This window comes from Pyrgilauda ruficollis, unplaced genomic scaffold, assembly GCF_017590135.1.
Source record: "Pyrgilauda ruficollis isolate IOZ18807 unplaced genomic scaffold, ASM1759013v1 scaffold24, whole genome shotgun sequence".
Lineage (NCBI taxonomy): Eukaryota > Metazoa > Chordata > Aves > Passeriformes > Passeridae > Pyrgilauda > Pyrgilauda ruficollis.
In genome coordinates, this window is record NW_024523648.1 from 2,945,514 (window position 1) to 2,957,746 (window position 12,233).

A 12,233-nucleotide genomic window follows, 5' to 3' on the forward strand; every position below is an offset into this window, starting at 1 on the left:
TTCATTACTGACTGCTTGGCAGAAATGCTGCTCATTGCACCACAAGAACTGGACCTCATGTCCAAGTCCTTATGCCATTTCTGAAACCTCCTGTGACAGCAGAAAGGGCACAGCCTCATGTGCTGGCAGATGTCTCCTTCCCCATGTTTCCCTGGTGTTTGGCTCTGCTGTGGTTTGAGAGCCTAAATCACTGTGTACTCAGCACAAAGACCAATAATGTTTGATTGTCATTGTAAACAAGCTTTATGGAGATCACATTCAAGCAAATCTCCTCCTGTGTGCTATTTTGTGGAACAGCCACCAGACCATGCTCACAGCATAAAAAGGCAGCAGCACTGAATTGTTTGGAAGTGTCTTCACCAAATGGAGAGCTGGGTAGCAGGATACTGGCAAAACTGCAAGAGCAAAGGTGTCCCCATATGTTCTTTTATATTTTTGCCCCATATGTTGTTTCCAAGGTCCTTAAAATGAAACTTAATTTAACTCCCCTCCATTTATTTTTTTCCCTAAATTTGGCCAGTTTTTAGCTACCGCTATTTGTGCACAGCTCTCTCTTGCCTCACGTACTCACTTCTGCACCAGCAGTGCTTTCAGTAATGTTACCAGCTGTAGTTTGTTTGCCATCTCTCCTTCCTTGCAGCTACACCTGCAGCAATGTGCCTAGCTGCGGCAGTGAAGCTCAATTGCAGCGCTTCAAAAACCTGATTCCAGGGAGCCAAGTAAGTCTTTGGCCTCTAGAGAGAGTGCAGATAAATTTAAGACCTCGCAGGTCAGATGTAGGATATGAACATCGTGTGTTGTCTCTCTGCTATATGGACTGGAATATGCTATATGACTGGAAATATGTCCAGTCATGGCATGCACATGCACTTCCATGGTCGTTAACTCTTTTTTTTTAAAGGTATCATTTTTATCATGGGTAATTCTAGGGTTTTTATATTATTTTAGTAGGTGCATGAATATATTTAAGGACTACCAAGCACTGGGGCTTTTTTTGGTGCATCACATTTTAGTGATCCTTCTATATACCGCAGACTTCCAGAAATGGAAAATGAGAAACCCATTATTGCCTCTCATCCTGTCCTGATGTACAGCAGAAATAGTGTGACTCTGACCATGAGCAGAGGTTGAAATTTCACATTCCTGTGGGTAATTATTGATGGAAAATATGTCCCTACTTTGAACCATATGTCCTGTGTTACACTCGTAACAGTCATGTGTTTGACAAGACCTTAACACAAGCAAAAGAAGAAAATAATCTGAATTTTTTATAACACATTTTACAGATAAGTAGTACTGCTATTATCCTATTCAAGTCCAGCTAGGAAAATAAAAATTTCAGCTCACAATATGTCAAAGGTGGGTTTGCATGGCCAGGTTTTGAGGGGGCCACAGGGGTGTGTTCTGTGAAGAGCTACTGCTCCCGTGGCTTCTGATAGAGCCAGTGTCAGACAGCTCCAAGATGGACCCACTGCTGGCCAAGGCTCAGCCTCTCAGTGACAGGGTTAGTGCCTGTGGGATAACATGTTACAAAAGGGGAAAAAGTCTGCACAACAACTTCAGTTGAAAAATTGAATGGGAGTGAGAGCAACAACACTGCAGACCCCAAAACCAGCAATGGAGAGAGGAGCCCACAGCAGAGCAGGTTGGCTGGCAGGACTTTGACCCCACAGGAGACCTCCACTGGAGCAGTCTGTGACTGAAGGACTGCAGCCCAAGGAAGGGACCCATTGGAGCAGTTCATGAAGAATTAAAGCCCATGGGAAGAATTCATATTGGAGAAGTTTGTGGAGGACTGTCTCCCATAGGAGGGACCCCACATCGGAGCAGAGGAAGCATATAAGGAGCATATATCTCCCCTGAGAAGGAAGGAACAGAGAGACTTGTGATGAACTGACCACCATCCCCATTCCTCATTCCCTGATGTCACTGAGGTGGAGAAGGCAGAGAATCAGGATTTAAACTGGGGGAGAAGGTTTAATATTTGGCTCTATTTCTTATTATACTGCTCTTCTTTGGTAATAATTCAAGGCTACCTTGCCTGTGATGGTAATTGCTGAGTGATCTCTCCCTGTGTCTATCTGGACCCATGAACCTTTTGTTATGTTTTGTTCAGCTGAGGAGGGGAGCAACAGAGTGGCTTTGGTGGACAACTGATGTTCATCCAGGGTCAACCCACCACAAAAGGAATTGGATTATGTTTGTATGTTCATGTGGGCTTTTACTAAAGTGAAACACAACATGAGCCTCTTGTGATAACAGTGACATGTAAGATGAATGTAAGACAGAGAAGTCAAAAAAAGTGTTTGATGTATGAGGCTAAGGATGGACACCTCTGTACTGATTCAGATAATGAGCCTTGTTTTATTCATCTGATGTTATGGCTGCCAGGAATGTATCAGTTGTATGACATTTTAGTGACCTTTCAGGCACAGCCAGGATAAAATGCTTGCAGAAAGGGCAGCCTGCTGCATGCTTTAAGAAACTAGCTCAGAGTCCACAGGGAGCTTTTAGCGCAGTCTGGACACCACGGGGTTTGCAGTGCTGAGAAGCAGCTGCCATGAAGAAACCTTGCTGCAAACAAATTGATGAAATTCTTTTATATTGAAGTTCACTTTCTATTACCTCCCTTCACCCACCTTGCAAAGCTTGTTGTTGCCTGTGAGAAGCCATTGTATGTCTCCAGTGAGGTCATGGTCGTACTTGCTGTCCTGCCATCATTTGGTTACACACATGGGAACTTCTATAGTGAGCTCAACACATAAATGTCTCTACAACCTTGCTTTGTTTGTAACTTGGCAATCTGGCTTACTAACACTCTGTGCTTGCTCTGTACAGCAGGGCAAAGCCGCAATGCACAAGAGGTATTCAGCACGCACCTTTCCCTCATGCTCCCACAAAATCATTTTGCTCAAAGAAGTCTTTTTTCTTAACACATTGGTTTAGCTTTCTGAAAACAGCCCTGAAGACAAGCTTTTGCCCCACATCTGCAAAGCAGAGTGTGTATGCCTGCAGCCTGCTAATAAGGTTTTACAGGTTGCCTGAAAAAAAATATTCTGTGAAAGTACAGAAGAAATGCAAAGCTGGACAAATGAGTATAAGCAATATCCCTAAAGTGACATGAGCTGACAACAGCGAGGCACTTGATCCAACACAGGCATTTTCTGACTTGTGTTGTCAGGGATCAAGAGTAACAAAAAGAGAAGAAAATTGGGCAAACAACAAACCATACCTGCAGCAAACCATACATCCAACCTTTTTTTCTGCAATCTTTGTATTTGAATGGAGAGGGGGTTTTCCTCCCAGCCTAGCACTTCACTAAAAAATATCCTTCATTTTCTGCCTGTAAACTTAGTATGTTTCCAAAGACATGATAACATTTTGATAAAGGTATTCTGATGGTTACAGACATTGATTAAGTGGAAAGCAACAAACAGCATTTGTCTTGATTTTAGCAAGATTTTGACATTCTAAAAGGTTTGTAAGAAGTTCAGGAAAGTACTGTCCAGATGCAGTCAGCATAGGTGGAGTGCAGAACTGTTTAAAATTCTATTTGAAATGTATTTATAAAGCAGATTGGACATTTCAGATGGGATCCCACTGGAACCTCAGCTAGGGAAATAATTCTCTTCATTATTTTTATTAACAACAATGAGGTAGAAGAGAGAACATGTGTAAGAAATGTAAGATTAAACTAGACTGGGAAGGGTACAAGCACTTGTGAATATAGGATTAGAAGTCAAAATAATCTTGAGAAGTGGCTTGAAATCAAGAAGGTGAAATTCAGTACAGACAAGTGCAAAAGAGCTCCTGTGGGGAAGAATCAATGATCTTCAAATAAAATATGGGCTAGGCTAGGTTACAGTTATTGTCAAAACAAAAAAGAAAGAGATGATTATTAGGCATTTGTGTGATGCTGTTGATAAAGAAAATTGGAAACCAAACGCAAATGACACAAAACAAGAACAACAAAAACAAGAAAAAAAAATCCCAAACAAACATACAAAACTCCAAAACCTACTGAATTATTTCAGCTAATGAACAGAAGACTGTATGGCAGTTGTCCCGGCTAGTCCTGATTTGTGCACCCCACTGTAAGAAAAAAACATAAGTAAACTGAGGAAGGACCTTCAGGCTTCAAAATGTAGAGGCTTGGACAACATGATCTGTGAGAAAATTTTGAAATAACTAGGTTTACTTAAGCCTGAAAACAATGGATAGCATTAAATTCTTTTTAAAAAGGTTTAAAAGCAGTGATAAGATAAAAAATTGCTCCTTTTTCTTCATATCCATAGGGAGAAAAGGCCAAAATATAGATAAGGAGTTAATTTGCAGGAAATTACATTTAAATTAGACGTTAGGAAATTAGGCACAGGGAAAAGCAACACAGAAAGACTATAGAACCTCCTTCATTAGATATGTCAGGGATTAATTTAGTAACACATCTTTCTGGGATAGGAATACACATAGGAATACACAGGGCACAGAACTGGCTAAATTATTTCTGCAGGGGCCATTCTTGCCAGCAAAGAATGACTTTACAACAGATTCAACATGTGTGCAGTTGCAATGGAGACATACTGTACCCAGGCAGTCCAGTGTTTTGGTAGCTCTTTGCTTCCAGAGTAAGTGGTAATGGAGACGTACAAGAATTTGATTATTTGGTAAATGTCTGGAACGGCTCAAACTGTATTGATAAGTGTGACTAAGTGTGGCACAAACTGAGGGGTGCCTTAGTATTAAAGCAACTTTATAAATATAAATGTTAAGGAGTCCAGCCAGTGGAAGCTCTCAAACCATGTAAATTTACTTTTTTGTTGTTTGTGACTGTAACTGCATTTTAGATCTACAAGAAGTTGTTGTCTAACAAATAGCCTTTTTTTTTTTTTCTTTTAATGTACACAGAGCCAGTCTGTCAGTAGCAGTGACCAGACATGTGAAAAATGCACTTCCATACCTGAACTCTTTGGCCCTTTTCTATCAAAGTAAAGTCCAATTCAGATCTGTGATGTAAGAGACAATATTTCAGGGACGAGAACTGCCCCCAAATGACCTCTATAAGCCAATAGTTGAGTCTCCTGGGACAAAGGAAGAAAAGGGCACCCTTTCACCTGTGCAAAGAAAGTGTTTTAGCAGAGGTATAGGGGTCTTGGGCTCAGACGAGATTGAATTTTCCTGGAAATTGTTTAAAACAAACATGAGAAGGCCATCAGGAGCTGGCAATTGTGTGAATTAATAAATAACTCCCACAGTGCAACCTTCTTGCAGACCTTCAGCATCTTGAGAGAAATGCAGGTTTCCTTACATCTGTGAAGTTTCATCTCTGAAGCTCAGATAAATTGTTCCAACTCTCTGTTCATGAGTTTCAACCCAAATGTCAAAACAGGGAATCAGAGAAACTGCTGTCTCTCAGACAGAGTTGGATCAATGTACTCCCTCCTCTACATCTTCTACTGAGCCATGGTATGACAGCAAGCCAGCCACAGTAATCACAGTCAGAAGCAATGCATACATGCCAATAAATAAATGGTTTTCATCATTTTAATGTCTAAATAGCATGTTGTTTTGTATTAGTGAGGTGGTCTACTTGAAAAAGAGGGATGTGTGGTTACTTCTGGTGGAAAGGTGGTTGTTATAAATCTTTTACTGTTTTTATGTGGTTTTAAAATTGAATGGATTTTAAAAGTAAAGGAAAATAAAAAAGGTACTTTGTCTTTCCTTACTTTTTTACTGTTTTTCTGTATCTTCCCAATTAGCTGGTCTAATATTAACAGATATTAGAGGACCAGTCAAAAATAATCTGTGTACTGGGTGGTTCTTGAATGATAGTGCCTATCAGTTCTGGAAAGGTGTTGCTAATGAAAGCAATTTCTCCCCTTTCAGTTGATTTCATAGGTGGATTTGACTCTTACGGCTATCAAGGTCCACAGAAGACATCTCATTTACAGCTGCAGCCCATGTATATGTAAGTACTTAACTTCTAGGATATTTGGCAGAGTGGCAGCCTGATATTAAGGGATCGTTCAGCTGAAAGATGGTATGACTTAAAAATTCAGAATAGGCAGAAGCCTCTTTTGATGGACTGAATTCAAGTTACACTTAAGTACTAACATTACTCTTGTGTTGAATTATAATGATTTCTTAGGGCAGGATATCATGTGTCACAGTTGTTCAAACAGCATCCAAGTCTCACCTGATATTTCCCTATTTCCATTCAAGGAGGTTCCACTCAGAGACAGTGACAATTTAGTGTAGAAAAAACACATCATATATGACAAACCTTGGCTGTGAAAAAAGTGAATTTTTATGAAGTTTCATCAAAAGTTCAGCAACTTGCTAATTTAGTGGATGCATTTAGCATTTTTCTTACCAGAGCATCTGTTCACCAAGGCACCTCTGTACCTCATTTCCAGTTTCCACATTTAAAAAAGACAAAACAAATGTAACAACATATGGTTTTAAAACTAGTTTGAAGAGAAGACAGTATTTTACCTAACCATTGAGCGACAACTCCATCTTAGAATGCAGTCTGATATATTTGGGAATTAAATGGATAAACAAATCTCAGCTCATACACACAACTGGAGTATATCCACACTAGAGCTGAACACAACCATAGACCAGCCCAGGAATAATTGTCTCCAAATATTTCTTGTACTGATGTCAACTGAAATGCAGAACAGTCCTAAATGCCCAGATAAATCTTACCTCACTGCTGCAGCCTTTGGAAATATTTTTTTATTTGCCATCAATGCCCTACACAGTAAAAGCACAGCACCACACAGCTCATAAAGGGGCAACAGTTACATTTTTTTCCTTTGTTTCTCTTCTGAACATTTCTTTTGTGGAAAAGCACTAAGTTCAAAAAGCAGTAGCCATCCCAACACACAATTCTATTCAGCTTTGAATGCAATTTAATTTCTTCTGATTAGTGGAAGCAAGTCTACTAATGGATTAGTGTATTTTTGCATGGAATCTTGCATTTACTTTATCAGTGGTACAATCTGTTCTGTGTTGGTGTTTGGAACTGGGCCCTTCAGGAGCTTTGCTAGCAGCTTTTTAATAATCTCAAATTACAATAGTGCATATCTCCAACGTCGTCTTAACTTCAGCTTCCCATCTGTCTGTGCTCAAGTAAATATTTTTCACCTGCACTTTTGGCACAGTGCTGCACATTTAGAAAATGTTATTTCCTTCATAGTATTATATCAGGTACATAGGTACTTAGAACAATTCTAATCCTATCTCTTTCTCATTATACCATACCTTGTCATCAACATATGGAGCCCTCTAGCTATTATCCCATTCTCTTTATGCCCTCGGTGTTTCTTCCAGAACAGCAGATTGCATTTACTATGCATCTTCATACTGACTGGAAAGAAAGCTAGACCTGTGAAAAAAGGAAAAAAAAAACCCAGAAGGCAATAGTTTTAAGCCTGTAGCTTAGATGAAGAGATAGATGATCAATCCATGTAAGCGGTGTTCTCTCTTATTTCAATGCTGCATGCTCGCTGGAGTATAGGTGATTTAGCTGTCTTAACTGAGAGACAGAAATCAGAATGTGAGTGGACATTTTGTCCAACCAACCCACAAAAGTATTGCCATGTCCCAGCCACAGTCAAATAAAGACACTTCATATTTCCCTCTGACTGTATAGTGTTTGACAGGGCTCTTGAGGATTGCTACAATCTGTCCTTAAGAAGCTTTTACAGCATTTAGTAATACCTTTCTTTGTTTACAGCTGAGGCACACTAGGAATACATGCATATGTATTCACATTGCAGTTGCTCTGTAAATGTAGGCAGTCCATTAGGTAGCAAAGTGACAAATTTGAATGTCAAGTTAATCAAGTCAAGGTTTGATCTGCTTGTAGCACTATTTACAGCAATATTATGTATTAGAAATCAAAACATGCTGATATGATAACAGCAGGCCATACTTGGTATTTTAAAGCTTTATTTGCTGGGAGGAAAGATTTGGTTCCCTACGGAGCTTGTTCCCCAAATATCACCAATGTAAGCCTTCACAGTATTCAAGGAAAGAAAGGAAAAACACAACAGAGGAGAGGAGAGGAGAGGAGAGGAGAGGAGAGGGACCTTCTGCTTTATGTAGTCCCTTGCCATGCTCTCACCACTTTCCAAGCCGTAATCATATCCATACAACGATACCCATATATATGTCCATATATCTGTATTCATATAACTATTTTCATAATTTTATCAGTTGCTACAAAATGTCTTTGGATTCATAGGCAACAGAAGATATATTAAGCATAATATATGGAAGATATATTATTATCCCATCTAATTCCTGCAAGATCAAGAAGATCCAGAAAATACAGAGATCACTTTTTGCCACCACTGCATCCTGTCCTATTCAGATTCACACTGAGCACATCTCTTATGGAGCTCCGGATTTATTAGAGAAATTGAACAGGAGACAGGTGCCTTTAAATCGTCTGATTGCTAATTATATGCAGAGGCACAACAGCAGTTTGTTCTCTGTGCTGTGGTGTGCTGGGCATGCTGCAAAATAGAAGGAGAGCATATGGCCTCCTCTTTGAAGAGCTCACCAAAACAATATCAGCTTCTATTGGTTGTTCAGATTCTTTCAAAATACAAATTTCAACATGTAGTTCAGTAATACAGAACAAAGAAGCCTCTATATATTTACCAGATTGATTCATACACAGAACTAGTACAAATCTAGAGAATTTTGTGTTAGGACTCAATCATTATCCAGGTACTGCTTGCTGATGTGAATTGATTTAGTGGATTGCAATGACAGAAGTCCATCAATAGAAACTTATTTCTTTGGAAGTCAGAAAGTTTTTCATCCAAGTGATGGAAATCAATTTTAACTCCTTTATACATGCACTATTTAACTATTCTTCTGAAGGAATGCTGAGTTTACTAATTGCTAACTGTTAAGACATACTGTTTTGTAACCAGTTTCTTCCTGTGTGATAAAGTTAGGACTTCATTTTGTTTATGTGGAGATTATATTGAACCTACACAAACTTACATATGCAAATTATATTGATTTATTCAGGCTTCTCATATTTACATTTCTATTGTGTCAGGACTATTTCATCTAAAGATTTATTACTTTTTATTTGTGATTTTCATCAATCAAGCTCTCCTTTTAAGAACATTCTAATTCAGTTTAAACCCACATAGTCCCTTTGTGTAGTGTTTCATCAGCTATGAAAGACTACCCTAAATGAACAGGATATCTAAGGAAAAGAAAAACCTTGGTTTCTGAAAAAAAAAATATTATCTTTAGGTAGTCAGTTGAAGTGACTATCTCTGGCTACTCTTACCTTTAATAGTCTAGAATTATTAGATTCAGGTTCACATTGAAGTTTTTTTCTCTATGTTTTAGGTTTTAAATTCCAATCACAGTTTTTCCTTATCACCTCTTCCAATTTAATATTTAATTTAAATCAGTTTGCTTTTTAAAATGAAAAATACATGCAATTTAAATAAATAAAACGCTGATGCTTTGGGGAAGAATTCTTATGGTGACATTTCTCTACCTGTTATAAATGGGATTTTTTTATTATTTAAGTGCCAACAGTGTGCTCTATGCTGTACAAGCCAAGAAGCCTAGACAGTCCCTTCAAAACGAATACGCTTTTTGAACAGAACGGGACAGATCCGATGCTCATGTACCTCCTTGCAGTGTGGCCACAGCTGATGTACTCAAAAGCAGCTCCCTGGCATTCTGTGCCCGAGATGCCAGGGCTCATTTCCAGACCATGGGAGAAGGACACAATAAGATGGCGGAAATCAATTGTCAAGAAAAAATTCTCCTCTTGGGAGGTGACGGAGGAAGGTGACTAAACACTCCCTGACACTGATTCTGCTGCACATGAAAAAAAACAGTGGTAGTTGTGGAACAAGACTGCACTGCATGATCACTATTCTAAAAACAGTAGGAAGGAGGGAGGGGAGAGAGATCTTTCTTTATGTTCTTCACCCTAAACTTGTTTGTTTGAGAAAAGAAGAAGTGAAGCAAAAAAACCCATGCATGTCTGATGTTGATGCCTAATGCACTGGAGAAATTGCTCAAAAGCAGTGCAGCCCTGAAGTGAAGCATGCTTTCCTCCTATTGTGAAGCTTAAGAATATTTGCCATATCTGTACTCCCGTGCACACACACACACAGATAGGCATTTGTCTGGATAATTGCACATAATGAAAGTCCTACCTACTTCACCATTCCCTTAAAGTATAAAGGAAACACAAAAAAACCCACTAAAACTAGCACCTTGAGTATAACCACCATGACACTGCAAGTTCATGCAGTACAAATCTTCTGTGTAATTATCTCCTCATGTTTTGGGATTCAGATACATTTAAATAACCTACCACCTAAGCTTTCACTATCAACAAACAGCATCTTGTCCATTTTAGACTGAAAGCTTTAGTTACAAAACATGGATTTGGGGCAACACTGTTGAGGTGGCCAGGCTATGGCACTTGCACAGGGTCTCCGCTTTGTGAGTGAGCCATGGGCGGCTTTCCCCTGCACCGGCAATCCAGCCCTTCTCTCCTCATGCCATGTCACTTCTTGGATTTACAAAGACAGCTACGTATCCGATGGATTTTATAAATCAGGTCACATTCCAGTTGACCCATGGACATACAGTTAAGATTATAATTAAATATAACTTGTGCCTAAGATTGTTTAGAAAACCTGTGCTGACTTCTCTGACAATGTTCCAGAGAGAGCCAGACAGTTACTTGAGTAAACACTTTGTCTTTCTGCCCTTTTCATCCCATGCGTATCTGAGTTGTTACTGGTTTGTGGATTACATTTGATTGCAAAAGGGCACCAGAGCAGCAGGGCAGGGATCAGAAAAGTGTATGTTGGATTATAAGTATTGTTCTTTCTCTGTCTTTCTTCTAGGTCAAAGTAAACATGGGGACTGCTCAAGGTGGGCTGGAGGACCTGTTCAAAAATCTCTTTCAGGATGGCCTCCTGGTTCTTCAAAGAGAAAAGAAACACAATTTTTTGCTAAATATAATGTATAAAAGCTGATTGAACAGTGAGACAGAAAACAACAGAGACCTTCAGCCTCTCTTTCTAACAGGTACTAAAGGAGATGCCCCAGACCCACTCCTTGAACCTCCTGCCTCTCAGCACCAGAGGGACACAGCAGAGGCTTTCCAGCCACCTTTTGTCCCTTTCTTTCCCTGGCCACTGCCAGCATGGCCCATCTGGATTAAGACATGAACCCAGCCCACTCCGTGCTGTGGGAGCCTCCTCCACACTCCGGGCCATGTTGAGTCTCCTCAGTCAACAGAACAGTGAAATACCAGGATGACCTTGCAGCAGAAGTCAATAGACAGCGCATTGTTTGCCCTGAAGGCTGTACAGTTCATACTTGCCTTAACCCAACTGCGTTGCACATTAGAGAAACTACGTGCAAGCTTTCTGAAGTTAACATGCTGCTGTTAATTCTGAACGATTTCTAAGTCAGTGGTTTTCTTCTGTTTGGTTTTGCTTTGTTTTCATGTCAGGGAATAAGGCTCTGTTGCTCCATGGCTCCAGAGCAACCAAGTAGAAAACTGCCAGCTGTCTGATAAGTGCTTTACTTTTGGGGCTCCACAGTGGTCAAGAAACAGTTTATAATTATTAAAAAGAAAAATAAATAAGGAAATAAATGAAAGTTTTTGGGGTCAGGGTGGGGAAAGGGGTAACAGAAACTAAAAATTGAACCTACTGGAAATAAGCAGCAGAAACTGTGCTTCTTAATCCCGCTGGTTTTATTTATCGCACTGTAGGTGCTTTTATAGCTATCTCTAAACATCTTTTACTAACTACAGAGACATCTGCAGATTTCTATGAACAAAGGCCAACTGAATATGTACTAGCTATGTTTACTCTTTTATATCTGATTTCAACTAAAAGTTCTCCGTAAGTGAGCTTTTTTTTTTCTAATTGCACCATAAGGGATCCACATATTTTATTTCTCGATTTTGGTTGGAGAGGGCAGGGAGGGACTAGTTGAGTTGAAGAAATACTGAAGACCTTTTTGTGGTATATTTGGGGGATCTGTTGTGTGTTAGAACGTGTATTTTATCTTCCTGTATTATTGTGGCTGAAAAAAAAACCTCCGTGCTGTTACGTAGTTGGCAACAAGATGCCTTTGGGAATTTTGCTAGTAGGTCAATGTGTATATGAAATACTCTGAACTCCTAGGAACATATGTTTTATTCTACATCT

The 12,233-nt window shown here is 39.5% G+C and overlaps 1 protein-coding gene across 1 annotated transcript in view; it reads left to right on the forward strand.

Moving 5' to 3' along the window:
- The window catches only part of NKAIN2 (sodium/potassium transporting ATPase interacting 2), a 514,426-nt gene extending 502,991 nt beyond the window's left edge, over positions 1 to 11,435 (forward strand). The window contains exons 6-7 of the mRNA XM_041469950.1: positions 5,884 to 5,965; positions 10,914 to 11,435. Of these exons, the coding sequence (XP_041325884.1) occupies positions 5,884 to 5,965; positions 10,914 to 10,923 (92 nt within the window). The 3' untranslated portion in view covers positions 10,924 to 11,435. The remainder of the gene's footprint in view (positions 1 to 5,883; positions 5,966 to 10,913) is intronic.
- Positions 11,436 to 12,233: the final 798 nt, after the last annotated feature.